The 17,413-nt window shown below is 45.4% G+C and overlaps 7 protein-coding genes across 10 annotated transcripts; 3 read left to right on the top strand and 4 right to left on the bottom strand.

Annotated features, from left to right (window-relative positions):
• The first annotated feature begins 367 nt into the window (after window positions 1–367).
• On the top strand, window positions 368–1,614 carry LOC6607406 (probable DNA-directed RNA polymerase III subunit RPC6). 2 transcript variants are annotated; one of them, XM_032722009.1, is made up of 3 exons: window positions 368–469; window positions 529–925; window positions 984–1,614. In XM_032722009.1, the coding sequence occupies exons 2-3, from the start codon at window positions 533–535 to the stop codon at window positions 1,470–1,472; spliced, it is 882 nt and encodes a 293-aa protein (XP_032577900.1). In that variant the 5' UTR covers window positions 368–469; window positions 529–532; the 3' UTR covers window positions 1,473–1,614. The 2 variants fall into 2 exon arrangements, with proteins under 2 accessions (XP_032577900.1, XP_002032179.1); XM_002032143.2 differs by lacking the exon at window positions 368–469 and having other exon boundaries at window positions 503–925.
• Window positions 1,615–1,714: 100 nt separating this feature from the next.
• On the top strand, window positions 1,715–3,126 carry LOC6607405 (zinc finger protein-like 1 homolog). The gene is made up of 5 exons (XM_002032142.2): window positions 1,715–1,978; window positions 2,042–2,153; window positions 2,221–2,414; window positions 2,470–2,671; window positions 2,735–3,126. The coding sequence occupies exons 1-5, from the start codon at window positions 1,877–1,879 to the stop codon at window positions 3,022–3,024; spliced, it is 900 nt and encodes a 299-aa protein (XP_002032178.1). The 5' UTR covers window positions 1,715–1,876; the 3' UTR covers window positions 3,025–3,126.
• On the bottom strand, window positions 3,096–4,172 carry LOC6607404 (transmembrane protein 199). The gene is made up of 2 exons (XM_002032141.2): window positions 3,559–4,172; window positions 3,096–3,500 (listed from the first exon to the last, which is right to left on the bottom strand). The coding sequence occupies exons 1-2, from the start codon at window positions 4,154–4,156 to the stop codon at window positions 3,190–3,192; spliced, it is 909 nt and encodes a 302-aa protein (XP_002032177.1). The 5' UTR covers window positions 4,157–4,172; the 3' UTR covers window positions 3,096–3,189.
• LOC6607403 (biogenesis of lysosome-related organelles complex 1 subunit 5) lies at window positions 4,141–4,844 on the bottom strand. 2 transcript variants are annotated; one of them, XM_032722012.1, is made up of 3 exons: window positions 4,740–4,843; window positions 4,399–4,679; window positions 4,141–4,332 (listed from the first exon to the last, which is right to left on the bottom strand). In XM_032722012.1, the coding sequence occupies exons 1-3, from the start codon at window positions 4,768–4,770 to the stop codon at window positions 4,162–4,164; spliced, it is 483 nt and encodes a 160-aa protein (XP_032577903.1). In that variant the 5' UTR covers window positions 4,771–4,843; the 3' UTR covers window positions 4,141–4,161. The 2 variants fall into 2 exon arrangements, with proteins under 2 accessions (XP_032577903.1, XP_032577904.1); XM_032722013.1 differs by having other exon boundaries at window positions 4,203–4,332; window positions 4,395–4,679; window positions 4,740–4,844.
• A 100-nt stretch (window positions 4,845–4,944) lies between these two features.
• On the top strand, window positions 4,945–6,661 carry LOC6607402 (bifunctional arginine demethylase and lysyl-hydroxylase PSR). The gene is made up of 2 exons (XM_002032139.2): window positions 4,945–5,043; window positions 5,101–6,661. The coding sequence occupies exon 2, from the start codon at window positions 5,132–5,134 to the stop codon at window positions 6,356–6,358; it is 1,227 nt and encodes a 408-aa protein (XP_002032175.1). The 5' UTR covers window positions 4,945–5,043; window positions 5,101–5,131; the 3' UTR covers window positions 6,359–6,661.
• Window positions 6,662–6,706: 45 nt separating this feature from the next.
• Window positions 6,707–10,679, bottom strand: LOC6607401 (GTP-binding protein SAR1b). Of its 2 annotated transcripts, none has more exons than XM_002032138.2 (6): window positions 10,584–10,679; window positions 9,672–9,815; window positions 8,913–9,032; window positions 8,782–8,847; window positions 7,626–7,861; window positions 6,707–7,556 (listed from the first exon to the last, which is right to left on the bottom strand). In XM_002032138.2, the coding sequence occupies exons 2-6, from the start codon at window positions 9,712–9,714 to the stop codon at window positions 7,440–7,442; spliced, it is 582 nt and encodes a 193-aa protein (XP_002032174.1). In that variant the 5' UTR covers window positions 9,715–9,815; window positions 10,584–10,679; the 3' UTR covers window positions 6,707–7,439. The 2 variants fall into 2 exon arrangements, with proteins under 2 accessions (XP_002032174.1, XP_032577902.1); XM_032722011.1 differs by having other exon boundaries at window positions 10,589–10,610.
• A 1,327-nt stretch (window positions 10,680–12,006) lies between these two features.
• On the bottom strand, window positions 12,007–16,240 carry LOC6607400 (farnesol dehydrogenase). Its single transcript, XM_002032137.2, has 5 exons — window positions 16,023–16,240; window positions 15,797–15,962; window positions 15,620–15,746; window positions 12,505–12,640; window positions 12,007–12,383 (listed from the first exon to the last, which is right to left on the bottom strand). The coding sequence occupies exons 1-5, from the start codon at window positions 16,161–16,163 to the stop codon at window positions 12,207–12,209; spliced, it is 747 nt and encodes a 248-aa protein (XP_002032173.1). The 5' UTR covers window positions 16,164–16,240; the 3' UTR covers window positions 12,007–12,206.
• Between the last annotated feature and the right edge of the window lie 1,173 nt (window positions 16,241–17,413).

Genomic DNA, 17,413 nt, shown 5'->3' with positions numbered 1-17,413 from the left:
AAAAATGCCATTCGTTTTTAAAATAAATACCATTTGGTATATACATACCAGATTCAAGATATAACATTTGGGGTGTTCGCAAAGCTTTAAAATTATTTTAACTCTGTGTAAAATCTAAGCCATTAAAAACCAATTAATCTCCGTATTGTATATTTATCATTCATGCAACCTTAAACAATGTTTTTCAAAGCTTAAAAACGTGCACCACTTTTAATTTATATTCCGACTTCCTCATCAAAAGTTTTTGAATTCCTATTTCGGGTATTAAAACGAGAAATAAAGCCTAAAACATATGCTCTTTCCTGTTAGCAATATCCTTATTTATTTCACTTGCGTAACGTATTACTTTTAACAGGACGAACTTATATTTCTTAAATTGGTTTGTGTTTTTTTTTTGTTATTTCTTTGCTTCTTCTTAGCAGCGGTAGCCATTCGCCCGGAACCGTTTGTTTTGGTTTTGCTTTCCTCGGTAAGCGTGTTGTTTTTCTCGATTTAATTGGATTTTAAATAAAAAATTGTCGAGAATAGAAAAATGGCCACTGAGGTGTCGCAACTTTTGCTGGCGGTGGTCCAGGGCATCCCAGCCGGTGCCACCAACGATGACCTGACCAAGGCGCTTCCCGATGTGCCGGCGGCCACGCGGGTGGAGGCTTTGAATATACTGCTGCAGGAGGGCGGGATCGAGATCCTGAAGAAGGGTGAAAAGTTGGTGTACCGCGCCAAGGACCCGGAAAAGAAGAGTGCCCTGCCCAAGGATGCGGACAATGAGGAGAAGGTCGTCTACGGCATCGTGGAGGAGGGCGGCAACAAAGGCATCTGGATTAGGGATATACGTATGAAGTCCAACCTGAATATGATACAGCTCAACAAGATCCTCAAGAACCTAGAAACCAAGAAGCTCATCAAGGCGGTCAAGTCGGTGAACGTAGGTTCTATGATCCTCCATTCCAAGTTCAATGTGTTTCCAAATTTTCCTCGCGCAGGCCAGCAAAAAGAAAGTGTACATGCTGTACAACCTAGAGCCGGATCTCTCCATTACGGGAGGAGCCTGGTACCAGGATCAGGACTTTGAGGTGGAGTTTGTGGATGTGCTTAACCAGCAGTGCCTGCGCTTTCTTCAAATGAAGCGCGACAGTGCGGAAAAGAAGCGCGAGGGGCCACTGGCCTTCAAGCAGATGTCTTGCTGCACGGTCCATGAGGTTCAAAAGTTCATCTCGGACCTGGGCATCAGCAAGGTTAATCTGGCGGAGGCCGATCTGGAAACAATACTCAAAACGGTGGTGTACGACGGCAATGCGGAGCGAGTTCGCCAGCAGGATGGGTCCTTCGTCTACCGGGCGGTAAACGCCCCTCTTCCTCCGACTGGTCTGGTCCAGATGCCCTGCGGTATTTGCCCCGTCATCAAAAATTGCTCCAATTGTGGCGATGTAACTGCTATAACCTGTGAATATATGCGAGATTGGTTGGATTAGGGATTAGCTCGAAAAAATTGGATTTTATTTCATTTTAAGTTTTACAAGTTGGACTTCTTGTTTATTTAGCTTTCTGTAGCACAAACCTTATTAACTCTGAAATGTTATGGTTACCATAAAAAAAAGGAAAATTTGAAACGGATTTTTTAAATCGCAAGCACTTATATCGTATTTCGTCATTCATCGCTACGATATTCGCAGAATATGTCAGCTGGTTGCCATTCGCCCGGAACACATGAACAGATACGTGGCTGTTGAATATGTGAATGAAACCTCGAAAAATTCTGACAAAAGCTGCGAAACGAAATAAAATTTAATTTTATTGGGTCGTTATTATGCGATAGCTGTCCCAAGGCCGCCAAGTGCAATTCCTCCACCGCATTAGGAATCCCGAATTCAAAGATATGGGTTTGTGCAAGTGCCCCAAGCGCCTGGTGACCAACCAGTTTTGCTTTGAGCACCGAGTCAATGTTTGCGAACACTGTATGGTTCAGTCTCATCCAAAGGTAAGGATTCCTGTCCTCTGGTTTTATGGATGCTTGGAATACACCATATTCACTCTTTTCCAGTGCATTGTGCAGTCGTATCTGCAGTGGCTGCGGGACAGCGACTACATCTCCAACTGCACTCTGTGCGGCACCACATTGGAGCAGGGCGATTGCGTGCGCCTCGTCTGCTACCGTAGGGATCTGCCAGTTTTGAGCTAATCCAGACACCACACACTGACCCATAATCCTGCCATTTCCAGATGTTTTCCACTGGGACTGCCTGAACGCCCGCCAAGCCGCACTGCCTGCCAACACAGCCCCTCGGGGACACCAGTGTCCCGCCTGCAGTGTGGAGATCTTTCCCAACGCCAACCTGGTCTCTCCGGTTGCCGATGCTCTAAAGAGTTTCCTGTCTCAGGTTAACTGGGGGAGAAATGGCCTGGGACTCGCCCTGGTAAGCATAATGGGCAGTAAGGTTGTAATCGATTTAAATGTTGAATCTTTCCCAGCTCTCTGAGGAGCAGAGCAGCAGTCTGAAGGCCATCAAGTCCAAGGTGGCAAGCCAGGCGGCTGTCAGCAACATGACCAAAGTGCACCACATCCATTCCGGTGGCGAGCGAGAGCGCACGAAGCCCAATGGCCATGACGCCATGAGTCCACATTCCGTGCTCCTAATGGATGCATTTAATCCCCCAAGTGCGGGCGACTATGGTGCGTATACATCTAGCTCTACCACATAAGTCATATTATAATTACAATCTTATGCTCCTGCAGCCAGCAGCCGAAGACCGCTGCTGCCCCGTCAGTCGCCAATTGGTGGTACAGATCGAGACGATAACAAGTACCAGCGCCGCACTCCTGCGGAATTGTTCTCGCGATGGACACGCCGCTTCTATGCGCCGTCCTCCCGGCCGCCGTGGCGTCGCACTTGGTTCCTGGTGACGGCCGGCATTTTGGCCTTTGTCTTGTTCGTCTACCTTATGGCCTGGCTGGGACGCGGAGGATCTGACGCCGTGGACGAGGGCTGGAACAACCCCAATCCACAGCCGAACCACTACGAATAGGGTGTGCATTCACGGTCGAAACAAGCATACGTAGCATATAATCGATATCCAAGTCCCCGATTCCGAAAGAATAAAACTTTTACAGCTATTTATATAACCTAACATTGCAAAGCGAAATAATACAATACAACGACAAAGAACGCTCTTGAATCCCTGAACACCTATCTAGTCAGCATGGGGTTTCAATGTCTGGACTTGACTTCCCTCGGCGGGCGGGGTGCGCTTAGCCGGCGTCGATGGCTGCGGCTTACGTTTGGGCGCGTCCAGGACCTCATCGTACTCGTGTAGCTTCTTGGCCAGGAAGTACATCTCAGCCAGGGCTATGATGAGCGCTACAATCACGCCCAGCAAAATGCGAAAGCCGAAAGGCAGCGGGCCCACCATCAAATTGACGCCGAAGAAGCCGAACGTAAAGCCAGCGGCCACGGAGAAGATGAACTGCACCACGGCAATGATTTGCTTGTTAAGGCTCTTAACTGAAAAGGGAAGAAAAAAGGTATTAAAAGGGCGGATCTAACAGGCGTATTTACTTACTCTGATAGCTGATAGTGTCCTCTGGATAGTGTTTTAAGCCGGCATCCACATTCTTTGTCATTTTCAGGTAATCCCGATTTTGCTGCTCTGCGCGAAGACGTTGGCAGCGGGCTTCTAGCTCAGGATTGCGCGGCTTCATTTCGTTTTCGGGCAGGAGCAAATCACAGGTCTCAATCAGCTGATGCAGAAAGACTTGGCAGTGATCCTGCCGACGCAGTTCAGCCAGTGTTTTTGAGAGCCAGTGCAGGTCGGTTAAGTACAGAAAATGATTAACCTCCCTTGGTGACTTCGCGTCATCACTATCCTTGACCTCTGAATCTGGTTCCGATGGATCCTTAGCAGGTTCATCGGGTGTGTCGGATAGGTTTTCAGTTAGTTTTGTCAGCAGATCGTAATTGAGTTTTGGACGTTTGTACTCCAGGCCCGCATCTTTGATAATCCTAATAGAGGTGGGCAGTGTGTGGCCTTTTTGCTTCATAATCTTGGCCACATTTTCGGGCAACTCCTTTAGGTGCTTCTTTTGGGCGTCCAGAAAGTCAAGCAGCTTCTTCGACGGTACAAGGCGCACCCGAGGATCAACAATCGTTGACTTCAGCATAGTTTCTACTTGGCAATGTTAAGCTTTAGTTGCAAATCCGAGTAAAGCTCTGCGATTTCCTCCTCCTTCTCCTCGAATGAGTTATCGATGCGGCGGTAGCCGTGCTCTAAATTGGTTAGGAACTCCGCCCGGCGTTGCTCACGTGCCAGTCGCGCCTCCTGCAACCGGGTGCTGGCCTGCAATTCGAACAGAAGACCAATTAATCAATGATAAACAGGCGGAGATTAGGCTGACCCACTAACAGTTCGTTCCACCTTCGCTTTTGCCAAGAGTGCGTTGACCCCGTCCAGCAGATGGGTTACTTCCGTGTCCAGTTGGGCAAGATTCTCGGCTCCGCTACCACTGCCGGTTGCACTGCACCGGGAGAGATCGTACTTCAGAGATCCCACTGTCTCGGTGACCTGGAAAAGTTTCTCCACTTCGCTGTCGTTGCGCCGCACCTCGAAGTTCTCGAGAAAGGCCTCGATCTCGCCGTTTACGAACACGCGATGGTCTAGAATGCGAAGCGGCACCTTGTAGAGCTCTGGAAGAGTTGGTAGCACCTGGTTATTAACGATTTTCCACTACTTTTCCAAAACTCCACCTCGTCCGACTTGGCTTATCATTATTTTCATTCGCCCACAGCTGTCACATGAGAAATCGTAGCGAACCAGGGCTTCCACTATCGTATATCGTACTCATGTTCCACATTCCATCGTTCCTCCATCGCCACCCATCGGCGCAATTTTGACGCACCAACTAGCAATGGTATGTGGTATGTGTAATCAAGTAACGGGACAGTCTTGCAAAATGTCCAGTTACTCGGTAAACATTTGATAAAAGCCGTAAAGAAGTGCTTGTCTGTCGACTAGCTGAGGGACCAGGTGCGGTCCCGCCTCGCGTTGTCAGTATGTTCGGACCTGCGTCGCCTGGCCACACTGCACTCACGCTGCTTTAATTTCCAGGGGCTGTGGAAAATTGGCCAATTTCAGCAGGATGAGCGAGGAATTCAAGCTGCCCAAGCGTTCCCGCAAACGCACACGTGAGGTGAAGCGCAAGGCTCGTCCGGAGCTGGACGGAGAGAATGCCTGGTCGGCCATGCGGTACTGTGAGAAGTTCGAGCCGTTTTGGGACTTCACCGATAACCTGGAGCGGATCGAGGAGTCGCAGGTGCCGGAGTCGGAGTTCATCGAACGCTTCGAGCGACCCTACAAGCCGGTGGTCATTCGCGGCTGCACCGATGGCTGGTTGGCGCTGGAAAAGTGGACACTTGCCCGCCTGGCCAAGAAGTACCGCAACCAGAAGTTCAAGTGCGGCGAGGACAACGAGGGCTATAGCGTCAAGATGAAGATGAAGTACTACGTGGAGTACATGCAGAGCACGCGCGACGACAGCCCGCTGTACATCTTCGACAGCAGCTTCGGCGAGCACCATCGTCGGCGCAAGCTCCTGGATGACTATGTGGTGCCCAAGTACTTTCGCGACGACCTCTTCCAGTACTGCGGTGAGAATCGTCGTCCGCCTTACCGCTGGTTTGTCATGGGGCCGGCTCGCTCCGGCACCGGCATCCACATTGACCCACTGGGCACTAGTGCCTGGAACACGCTGATACGCGGCCACAAGCGCTGGTGCCTTTTCCCCACCCAAACGCCGAAGGAGCTGCTCAAGGTCACCAGTGCCATGGGTGGCAAGCAGCGTGACGAGGCCATCACCTGGTTTAGCACCATATATCCGCGCACCCAGCTGCCTAGTTGGCCGGAGCAGTACCGCCCCATCGAAGTGCTGCAGGGAGCAGGCGAGACTGTATTCGTGCCCGGCGGCTGGTGGCACGTGGTGCTCAACATGGACGACACTATTGCCATCACCCAGAACTTCAGTTCGCAGACGAACTTCCCCTGCGTCTGGCACAAGACTGTTCGCGGCCGGCCAAAGTTGTCCCGCAAGTGGCTGCGCGTGCTGCGAGACCAGCGACCGGAGCTGGCCCAGATCGCCGATAGTATTAACCTGAACGAGAGCACCGGCTTCGCATCGGACAGCTCCAGCAACTCAAGCTCCTCCTCGTCGAGCAGCTCCTCGTCGTCGGAGGAGGACGAGAGCGACGATGGCGGCGATTCCAACACGGACAGCGGCCAGGAGAGTCTGACGGCCAAGAAGAAAAAGAAGCGCCGCATGGCTGGCGGCGGCTCGGGGTCCGGCTCCATGGGCGGATCCTCGCGTTCCTGATGCAGGGAGCGGGCCAAGCGCAAGGGCTTGCTCATGCGCCTCTTTCAACGCCAACTGATGCTGCTGAGAGGACTGCCCCGCCGCTGTCGGCGCAGTTAGCACTGAGGTCGCGAGCATCCTCTGCCGTCGGGCGGCTTCAGAGTTTTGTAATATTTTTCTACTTAGACCAGCATGTTTGCAGCTCCTGGATCCCGTGCTCGCGCTCATCGAATGCCTGCTCCCTGATTTCAATAGGTGCTCCGGACGTGACTCATTAGCGTAAACCCTAAATGCAAATAAATAAATGAATCCAATATGATTGTACGTCGCTGGGTTTCACTCAAGCAAAACAACAGTCACCAATTTATGTATTTTACAAAATTACTTTTCTCCGTTTTATTTAGAATTCTTTCTGCAAACAAAAATGCGATTTTATATAAATTGCTTTCCCTTTCGTATTGTATAAAAGAAACAAAGTACATCGATGACATGCAACTTAAAATTTTAGCTAAACTAAGGTGTACCATTATCGGAGGTCGAATCCCTATAGGAGGGGTGTACATAATGTTTTGCGGCCAAAGTAAACTATGAAGGAAATCAATAGCGACATTTACAATTGATAAACTTGAAATAAAGGTAGGTGGCTACAGTTTATTGGCGGAACAGCGTCGTTGAAAGCACATCACCTTTAATTTGCTATAATTTGTTACTCATAATTATTATTAAAAGTTTCCCTTGCGCACTCCTCGCATCCTTCAGCTCCTTATAACTTATCCCGATGTTCCAGATAGAAAAGTTGTCTGCACTTTGATGTTGTGTTCTGTTTTTCCCGCGATTGTTTGTGTGTTACAGATGTACATTTTATGGTTTTCTGGTTTTTATTATTATTATGAAATATTTGTAATTGTTTTGTATAAATTAGAAATTGCGCACGCAGCTTCGTTTTGCTTAAGGTCTGGCGGATTGGGCTGGGTTCACATCCCTTAGGTTCTGTTGTTTCTGCGGTCTCGAATCTTTTTGGAAATTTTGTAGCCAAGTTTTCGGTTTGAGTGTTGAGTGGTGTTCTTGAAATATGGTGCTGGTGGTGGTTGCTAATGCTGACTTAATCGATATACTGCGCCAGCCAACGGAAACCCTCGCCGTAGCCCTGTCGCTTCAGCACGGAGCACATGAACAATTCCAGAGGACGGCCGGGCAAATCGGCGCGTGCAACTTTGCCCTGCAAGCCAAACGGATATCAATTATGTACTATTTTAGTTAAATGGCCAGCAGGAGGAAGGTGGCTCACCTTGCCGGTTGTTAGCTGATACAGTCCGAACACGTTTCTCAGCTCATCCTCGCTGGCCGCGCCGGGCTTATCGATTTTGTTGCCCAGTATGAGCACGGGGCAGTTGGACAGCGCCTCATCCGTGAGCAGCGAATCCAGCTCGTTTTTGCTCTCCTGGAAGCGACCGCGGTCCCAGGCGTCTATTAAGAAAACGATGGCATCCACAGCAGGGAAGTAGTCCTTCCAGACGCGTCGTGCTGCAAAGATAAGTAGATATGGGTCATAAATACGAAAGCAGCAGCTAATCCAAAGTGGGTTAGTCTTCAGATCTCAATATTGAATCAAGATTTGGAAGTGTACTTTAGTAGTCGCTGCTGCCACCAACAATCTGTAATTTATATAACATCGCTAGAATAACAAAGCGCAAGTCACTGATATCAGGCACAAGTTTGATATCTTTCCGCCGCTGAGAACCTTTCTACTTTAGTTTACCTAGTTCCGAAGCGAAAACGATCGTCACGATGACGAGCTGCACTTAAAATGAGTGCTGGCTGGAGCTTCTTTATCAAAGCAACTGGACGCCACACGCCATTTCACGATGTTTGACCACTTTTCATAATGTTCATATTTATACAAATATATCAACTGCATGTATGTGAGTTTTCCGTGCACACTAAGGTGCTTGAGTTTCTGTTTGTTATCTACATAGAGAATGTTTGCCTTCGTAATATTAATAATAAATACGTCGTCTATACGTGCACAGTGGTTAGGGAGATAGAATTATTTCCCATATATTTGGGCAATTCAACAAGTCTCTGGTTGTTTGCCAAACATAAATGGTTCTAATCAATGGGTTAAATATTCTAGTATTCTTAGGTCGCGAGTTGTGAGATCTCTGGATGAGCTGCCTGTGACCACTGTGGTGGCATTGCTTGGCTTGGCGTTCGAGTGTGTGGCGCTGATTGATCGCAACAAATGCTACGAGTGTAAGACGCACTGGCTGTATGGGTGACCTGATGCGCTATATTTCATGCTGATTGTCGTGGATCTGGCGGCTGCGCTTGCTTAGCCCTGCGATATTTGCATACTGGTCTATATTTAGTCGTGGGCACGTACGGAAAATAGCAACGATTTGGATGCACATTCCCCTGAGCTCTGGTCAAGATTAGGCACTTACCCTGAGTGTGGCCACCCAAGTCGAATGTAGTGAAGCGCATGTTGCCGATGGACAGCTCCTCGGATGCTGCAAGTCAATTATTAGTTAATTAAGTATGCACAATGAGGATTTTGTCCAGGGAGCAGACTCACTTGGATGCAGTGTGGGCACATGCTGCGCCAGCTTATCATCTTTGAGCATATGCAAGAGTGTGGTTTTGCCAGCATTATCCAGGCCCAGGAACAATAATTTGCCAGACTTTTTCCACAGACCTGAAACCGAGAAAGTGTTTTGAATGTTGAATAGCCTTTTGACTCACGCGTCATCATTTAATATACGCAGCTAAACTAACACTAGTGGGGCGGCTCACTTGTGTTTGTGCAGCCACAGACAGCCGAATATACATTTGAGGTCGAGACAATAGATCTTGGACTTCGGGGTAATTATTACCTTTGCTACCCCAAACCATTAAGCTCATTAAAGATCAAGTTAAAACAAAAATGCGCTTATAACCACTGCTATCAGTTTGGTCTGCACTGTAGAGCAGTACTTTTGTATGGAATAATTTTAACATTTAGCATTACAAAGCAAATAAATGTGTAGCAGCTATCTGGGAAGCCAGAAAAACCCTATCAAATGTGTCTGCTTACAGAATTGTGGCTGAAGTACAGGGCTATACAATCAAAATACCTTACAGCAATTCATATTCAACGCGCATTTGTTGTGATAAAGAGACCTTATAAACACAGTTTAACCTCTAGATTTCGAGATAATCGCACGTTTAGAGCTATCACCGCGACCTCCGCTGTACAGCCGTCGAATTTGGGTTTCTTTTGTGCGGCTGCCTTGTTGGCACTCGCTCAAGAAACGCCGCCCCAAGGCACAAGGTCGGCGATGGCGACGTTGCTCACCCAGGTATCCCAGCACTCCGGTGAACCAGTCCCAGATGAACATCCTGATGGTTTCGTGTGGCTATCGGTTGCGGGTGATGATTGGCTCCAAAAGCAGCTTGTGTGTGTTTATTGTGGGGGGAAGAGAGCTGCTGGGCTAGACGGCTGCCGGATCGAAAAGAGATATGCATGGATAACGGGTTAGTGCGCATTTCGACTCAAGTTCAATGTCCACAGCCACAAAAACACAATAAGAACAACAGCAGCGACAGCAACAGCGACTTGGCGTATAGGAAATCAATTCTACGGCGGCTCAACTTCCGGAACCTTGACACACAAACACACGCACACTCGGGCGGCGGGGACCTTGCGGATATAAGGAAGCAACTTCCTCCTGGCGGCGAATCATTCACTTGAGGCCATTATTTAGTTAATTATGTTAAAACCTGTTCTTTGTCAACTGGGCAGCACTTTCTTTCTTTCTTTCTCTGCCTCCTGCCCTCTCGCTCTATCACTGTCTGTGTGTGAGTGCCACTGGGTGTGCGCGTGTGTGTGCGTGTGCTGCCTGTCTGTGTGCAACTACGTGGTAACACGCATTATATTATACTTTATAATATCATTTCGCGTTGGAGCACATTTCGTAATCACACTTTGGACGGCAGGTGCACGCCGATCTCAGCCGCACCCTCGAAAAAAACATAAAAAGGGCGCAGACATCCGGACATCCGATTCGAATTCGAATTGAGATTCGGATTTTGCACTACGTGGACGCATTTCGGAATTTAAGTGCCCGCGGTTGCGGGCAGCTTGAGTTTGATGTGGGCATTTATGTGTGCAATTGCTGTTGCCGCCGCGCGTTCAGATCGGTATTTGCGGCTGGTTACCGTGCGGCTGCTGTGTGTATTAATTGTTAACTTAATTCGCTTTTTCTACCTCACGTTTTTATTGGAGTCAGTTCAGTTTTTTTTAATCATAAGCCCCAGTGTGACCAATAAGCGAAAGCTGCGAAATATCGATGTATGTTTCGAACTATCGATTTTGTGGTTAGCATGAGTAATCGATATATTGGTGGGTAACTCTGCTAGAACGGTGCGGGCCATATTACGAGTGTTTGGTGTACTCGCTAGCAATATCAGAACAGCCCTGGTCTATTGACTCAGTCTGGCAGCCCTGCAGCATTGTGGCAACTCCACAAATTGCGCGGGCAATTCAAATTCAAACCAATACTAAACACCCCTTTCACTTTTAAACGGATTTTGTAAAATTAATTTTTGGCCAAATTTTCGCATTTTTTGTAAGGGGTACCATCATCAAAATTTGCGAAAAATTGAAAAATCCCAGAATTCCCAAACTTGAATGCAATTCGATTGAATTTTAAACAACGAACTCAGCGAGGTATGACATTCTTTCTTTGCGTCATTATTTTCAATGTTTTGATCAAAATACCGATTCTTTTTTCACAAAAAATATGGAAACTTATTTTTGGCAAAAAACTCAATTTTCAATTTGCCTTTTTTGGCGATAACTTGACTAAAAATGGTCACACAGCAAAAATAATTACCATTTTATACTCCTTATAAGCAATACTAACCACCCCTTTCACTTTTAAACGGATTTTGTTAAATTAATTTTTGGCCAAATTTTCGCATTTTTTGTAAGGGGTACCATCATCAAAATTTGCGAAAAATTGTAAAATCCCAGAATTCCCAAACTTGAATGCAATTCGATTGGAATTTAAACAACGAACTCAGCGAGGTATGACATTCCTTATTTGGGTCATTATTTTCAATGTTTTGATCAAAATACCGATTATTTTTTTCACAAAAAATCTGGAAACTTATTTTTGGCAAAAAACTCAATTTTCAATTTGCTTTTTTTAGCGATAACTTGACTAAAAATGATCACACAGCAAAAATAATTACCATTTTATACTCCTTATAAGCAATACTAACCACCCCTTTCACTTTTAAACGGATTTTGTAAAATTAATTTTTGGCCAAATTTTCGCATTTTTTGTAAGGGGTACCATCATCAAAATTTGCGAAAAATTGTAAAATCCCAGAATTCCCAAACTTGAATGCAATTCGATTGGAATTTAAACAACGAACTCAGCGAGGTATGACATTCCTTATTTGGGTCATTATTTTCAATGTTTTGATCAAAATACCGATTATTTTTTTCACAAAAAATCTGGAAACTAATTTTTGGCAAAAAACTCAATTTTCAATTTGCCGCATTGTGGCAACTCCACTACTTGCGCGGGCAATTCAAATTCAAATGTATATCATAAATACATACAAAATTTTGCCAATCTATTTACACGCATTTAATGTTATATCTACTAGATAATATGATAAATATTATACAAGTTTAATTATCATTTTATTGCTATGTTTTGTTATTTGTAATAAGATGTTATTATTGCTTGCAATGGAATAATGTAATTTATGATATTTGAAAATATGTACTTTGGTTCTCTTATTTCAGAACATATACGAAATGTACAAACAATATTATTTGGGCAATATGTAGTTCCCTGGAAATTCAAACTAAAGTTCAATCGACCTTCCGCATCTGCTGCAGAATGATGTCCTCCACCTGGACGCCATCAGGAGTGTTCAGCGCATACAACACGGCCTTGGCCACATCCCTTGCCTGCAGCTTGGGCAGCTCGGCCACCGCCTGCGAGTAAACACTAAGGAAGTCCGTGTCCACCATGCCCGGACAGATGCTCTGCAAAGGATGGATAAAAATCGCGAGGGTAACCAATGAGCAGACGCGTCATGTTTGCCGCATTTCCCGAGGATTAAGATGGAGCATGAGGCGCGCCATGTATGCACTGCATTTAACTTACCGTTAATTTAATATTTAATTTGAGAAAATGTATTTCCTGGCGCACCGTTTGGCAGAGGGCCGTAATTGCATGCTTCGTGGCCGGATAAACGCTGAATAAGGGCACCGGCACTTCCGGAATCCGATGGCCAAGCACGCTGTTGTCAAATGTTGTCCATACACATGTCCAGAGGAGCCGAAGGAGGAGGCGGAGGAGTAGCAGGAGCATCATCCGCATGACAAGGTATGGCGGTGCGGCGGGAATGGAAAATAAAGACAGAGCGGGGTCACAAACAGCGGGTGTGCGTGGGTAAATAAAGTCAACACAACGGATTTCAAGCACTTAAAATCGCAACAAAAAACAAGTCGCCGTCGAACACCTACGGAAAATGACGGTCAGCAGCTGACGGGACCTAGGCAGCTTTCACCGCCCACGGAAAACCCACTTTGCATGCCTCAAAGAATGTATGCGGATGCGGATGTATGGATGTCCACCCATGTCCGTTTTCAGTTCACAGTTTTCTGCATTCAGCACCCTGCATTCACCTGCCTGCATATGTCGCTGTGCATTTTATGCAAACATTGCGTAAACTTCTTTTAATTTTACCCCCACACTTGACGAAAAAGCAAGGAAAGACTTTAAAACTTCTGCAAAATTATTTTGATTGAATCTGACAGTATTCGAGTAAACAACCTCGCCAGGAAATGTGAATTCCAACGAGTTTGCACATTTTCTACAAGATATTTATTTAATTGATCAGATATTTTTATGAATATATTCATAAGAGTAAAAGTTCGTTATTTCGAGTGTATTCCGAAGAGCATGGGGTGGTACTTATGGCTCTGAGCCGGGGGCATTAAATGCAAACAATTGCCAACGTTGCTGCAGATGCTGGGCGGCCGACATACCCTTGCAGTTTTTAATTAATTAAGTCTTAATATTATTGCACTGACATTAAGCGAAATGCATATGGACGACCGCCCCAACTACCACTGCCCACCTGGACCACCTGCCACGCCCCTTGACACACACACACAGACACACGCCCCCCGAAACGTCACATGCTCATTAGCAACGCCTCGGCTGCGTTTCCAGAACGGGATTGTCTTTGCTTCGCAACGCCGCCAAATAAATACATTTTCTCATTAATTAACGTTTGCGAAGTTCGAAGTCGCAGTTTCCACTGCCCTTTCCCGCTTTCCGCGCCTGTCCGCATTGCTCAATTGTATTCGATTGCGGACAATACGCTTGTGTCCGCTGCTCATTATGCCGGAAAAATGCGTATGAAAATTCCGGGAAATGCGTATTTACGGTGTGTCTTTAATGCACTTCGATGATGCACTTTCCGATTGCGTGTTAAAAAGTGGTAGGAATGTGGACGTAACTCGAGGGCATATTAAAATGGTTCGTTAAGGTTTTCCTATGGAGTAGTCTACATATCATGTTCTACATATCGCAGCTAAATAAAAGAACTACAAAGCTGACAAGAATCTCTATTCCAAAATAGTTAAATAAACATTTAAACATTTTTGACCAAGATAAAGCGTCACTGAAATCGTTTCAGACATCATATTAATCCAATTTTGAGCTTGCAATTTACTTTGCACACACAGATTTCTGCTCGAATCGAATTGCCATCTTTGCATAAACTAAAAGCCAATCAATAAATAAGATTGACGTTGGCTTTGTTGAATTTGCCTTAACATTTCCGCATGCTGACTGATTTTACAGCCATGAAAAAACCAAACATACACACACAGAGGCACTTACGCATGCACAACAACCCGTTCTGCCCACCCACAGTGCGTATACGCAATTATTCAATTTTGCCTTTTGCTCATGGGCAATAATTGCTATCTGGTTGGGTGGGTGTGCGTATGCACTCAAGTAAATTTCATTAAAATTAAATCAATGCAATTTGAAATTAAAGCCATAGCGCAAATCAAACATGCGGCTTAATGCGCAAAATTTTTGATTTTAAATGCGGTACGCATTGGATTCCATGAAATAATAAAAATCACATCGACGACTGCCAATGGAGGAATGCAAAATGCAAATGCAATACGCATTCGGCTTAATGCAAAATACTTAATTATGTTGAATAATTGAGTTGTTGTTGCTGTTGTTCGGGGCAAACACATTGGCCATGCAAAGCTTTTAATGCACCACCCGCACCGCAAAAACACGATGCGTGCCCCCACCGCGCTCAGCATTTAAATATCAATAAGTGTTTGTGCTGTTGTGCTTGTTTGTTTGCCGCATGGCTTTTAATTTAATTTAAATAACGCGGCGACCACTTCGAGCCCTTCGCTTTTGTGCGCAAACCTTTCGCATGCAAAATGCATTGGCCTGACCAACTCCGAGCGACACGGCTATTGACTGACCGCCTGCATTGTTTGCACTTTCATTAAGCCCCGATCGGCTGAACCCTTCGTCTTAGCCCGCCCTTGAGCCACCCACCACCGCCCACCACCAGTCACTATCCCCCACTTGACACCCAACACCATGGAGCCTACAGGACATAATTTGGCAAATATTTTGCCACTCAAGGCAGCAGCTTTTGGTCAGTTGTTTGCCCAGCACAAGCAAAACTATAAAGCAAATATGTACGAAAATGATTTACCTCCAACTCCATCACTGTATGCACACTGCCTTTGTCCGGCTCTGCACTAATTTCGATTTAAGCCCAATTTTCCTATTTCAGCTGGGTAAACAGCGCTCCCGAAATGATAACAATTACCCCCGAACAGCCAATTGTGTCTCTGTGTGTGTGTGTGTTTGCAGTTGTGCTAATTTTGTAGCTCTATCTAATTGTCTCGAGTCAATAGACAATCCTTTCAAGTATAGCTTTCAATTGAAGGCTCTCTCCTTTTAGTTGGCAACGAACACTTTCTACGGAATTGGCTTTAATTAAGGAACATTAAGTCGAGCTGTCAAAGTGTTGCAAGCAGAAAGGAAAGCAACATGGTCATTGAACTTTACCCAAGTTTGGTATAAGGTTTAAGTGACGGAAGAAGTGTTCCATGCGTATTGAGAAATACTTAATGGGAAATACATAAAATATTTCTTCCTTTTAAAATTCAAGGGGACATTCCAGCCCTGCGGTAAATACTTTTGGCCATGGGTGGACACTCACCTGTTCATGACCACAATGTGACCGCGAACCTTGACCGCAGCCATGTGCTTCAGTGCCTCCCGCAGGCAGCTGGCGGTGGCCACCACATTCGTGTCGAACAGTTCCTTGATGTCCTTGGTGGGGGATTCTGAACTGGAATGTAGTCTCGGAAATTCAGATTCTTTACGCTGCACTTACCGCTCAGGAAGTTGGCCTTCAGGATGCCAGCGTTGCAGATGAGCACATGAATGGCCTGGAATTTTTCACGAATCCAGTTAAAAGCACTGGTCAACTGCTCTTCATCATTGAGGTCACATTGTCGGGCAAAAATCTTTCCCTCGCCGGTCACTTGATCCCTGAGTGCCTGTTTGAAGTCGCTTATAATGAATTATATGGGTGTATATTAATTATTATTGCTCTGCACCTCAATCAGTTCCACTCGACGAGCTAGGCCTACAACTACCATTCCGGCATTGGCCAGTTCTATAGCTGTGGTAGCTCCAATGCCCACGGAGGCTCCAGTGACCAACGCCACCTTGTTGCGCCAGTAGGAATTTTTTTCCATGATCAGAGATGTGTTAAATCTGAAGAGACAAGATGTTGTTTGAGCAAAGATAACCTTATGGCTTCGATTGCCAGTGACAACTGATGCTGGAAGCTGGAGGCGATCACTGAATCGTCTATCACAGCTGCAACAATGTGGCACAGTGGGTCTAGCTAATATGGAAACGTAGTAAGTGCCTTGCATTTGACATATTATTTAATAGTTTAAGTGTAGGATTATTTCCAAGCTGGGTGCATAGAGAAAATATATTAGGGTCCTTCAGTTAATTTTTGTTTAGTTCACGAAAGTAGAAGTTTAGAGATGTAGATAAAGATATCTTATTGTTTAAGCCAAAACATTTTCCACAATGCTTTAAGAATTAAGGAATAATTAATTAAGTATATAGGCTTTTAAAGAGTGTTCTTTATTTTTATCGTCGGCGTCTTTTCCCATTGGGCTTGGATCATGGGGCACGCGTCGCTCTGGCTGAAGTCGGATTTAATTGATTGCAATTTACTGGTTGTCGTACTGTTCGTACTTGCATTGTGCGACTGTAGTTTGTAGTTTGCATTTGCCTAGTTGCACTTTGTGCCTCAGCCTCCGCCTTTCCCTTTCCCTTTCCTATTCATGGAGCATTGCACTCGTTTGCATTTCACTTCTAGTTTAAGCTATCTTTTTTATGCATTTTCTTTTGTCTGCTTGGGTTTTTGCTGGTCGGTTTTAGCGGATATTTGATACCAAATGAAAAATCTCATTTCGCTGTGCGGCTTTGGTTTGTTGTCACTAATCTCTCGGGCTGACACTTGAGGATTATTTTCATATTTCTATTCACAAAACCGACAACTTGGAGTGGGTGGAAAATGGCTTGACAACAGTGGAAAACCTCATTTTTCCAGCACTCGGATACTCTTAAGACTTACTTGTGTAGTGTTTTATTTATGAAAGTGTTTTATTTTATTCTTGTGATTTTATCAATGAGGTGTGAATGTTTATTTAGGAATTTGTTATGATTTTAGCCTGTGTTGTTATTTATATCTTAGAGAACATTGTGTTAGAAATGAAAAGGGCAATTTTGTAAGCTTTGAAAAACGCTTTACAAATTAAAATGTATCTAGCTTAATACATTTGAGCCTGTGAAATCAGCATCTCACCTAATATTCATATGCAATTCTTATTCCGTTTTTGCTTATCAAATATTAGCAACCATTCCGTCCAGCAATCAATCGCCGATTCGACAAACACGAAAATATGCATTATCGATAATCTGGCAT

This window comes from Drosophila sechellia, chromosome 3R (genome assembly GCF_004382195.2).
Source record: "Drosophila sechellia strain sech25 chromosome 3R, ASM438219v1, whole genome shotgun sequence".
NCBI classification, from domain to species: Eukaryota; Metazoa; Arthropoda; class Insecta; order Diptera; family Drosophilidae; genus Drosophila; species Drosophila sechellia.
The sequence above is the reverse complement of the archived record's forward strand: the minus strand, read 5'-3'. Positions and strand labels throughout refer to the sequence as shown.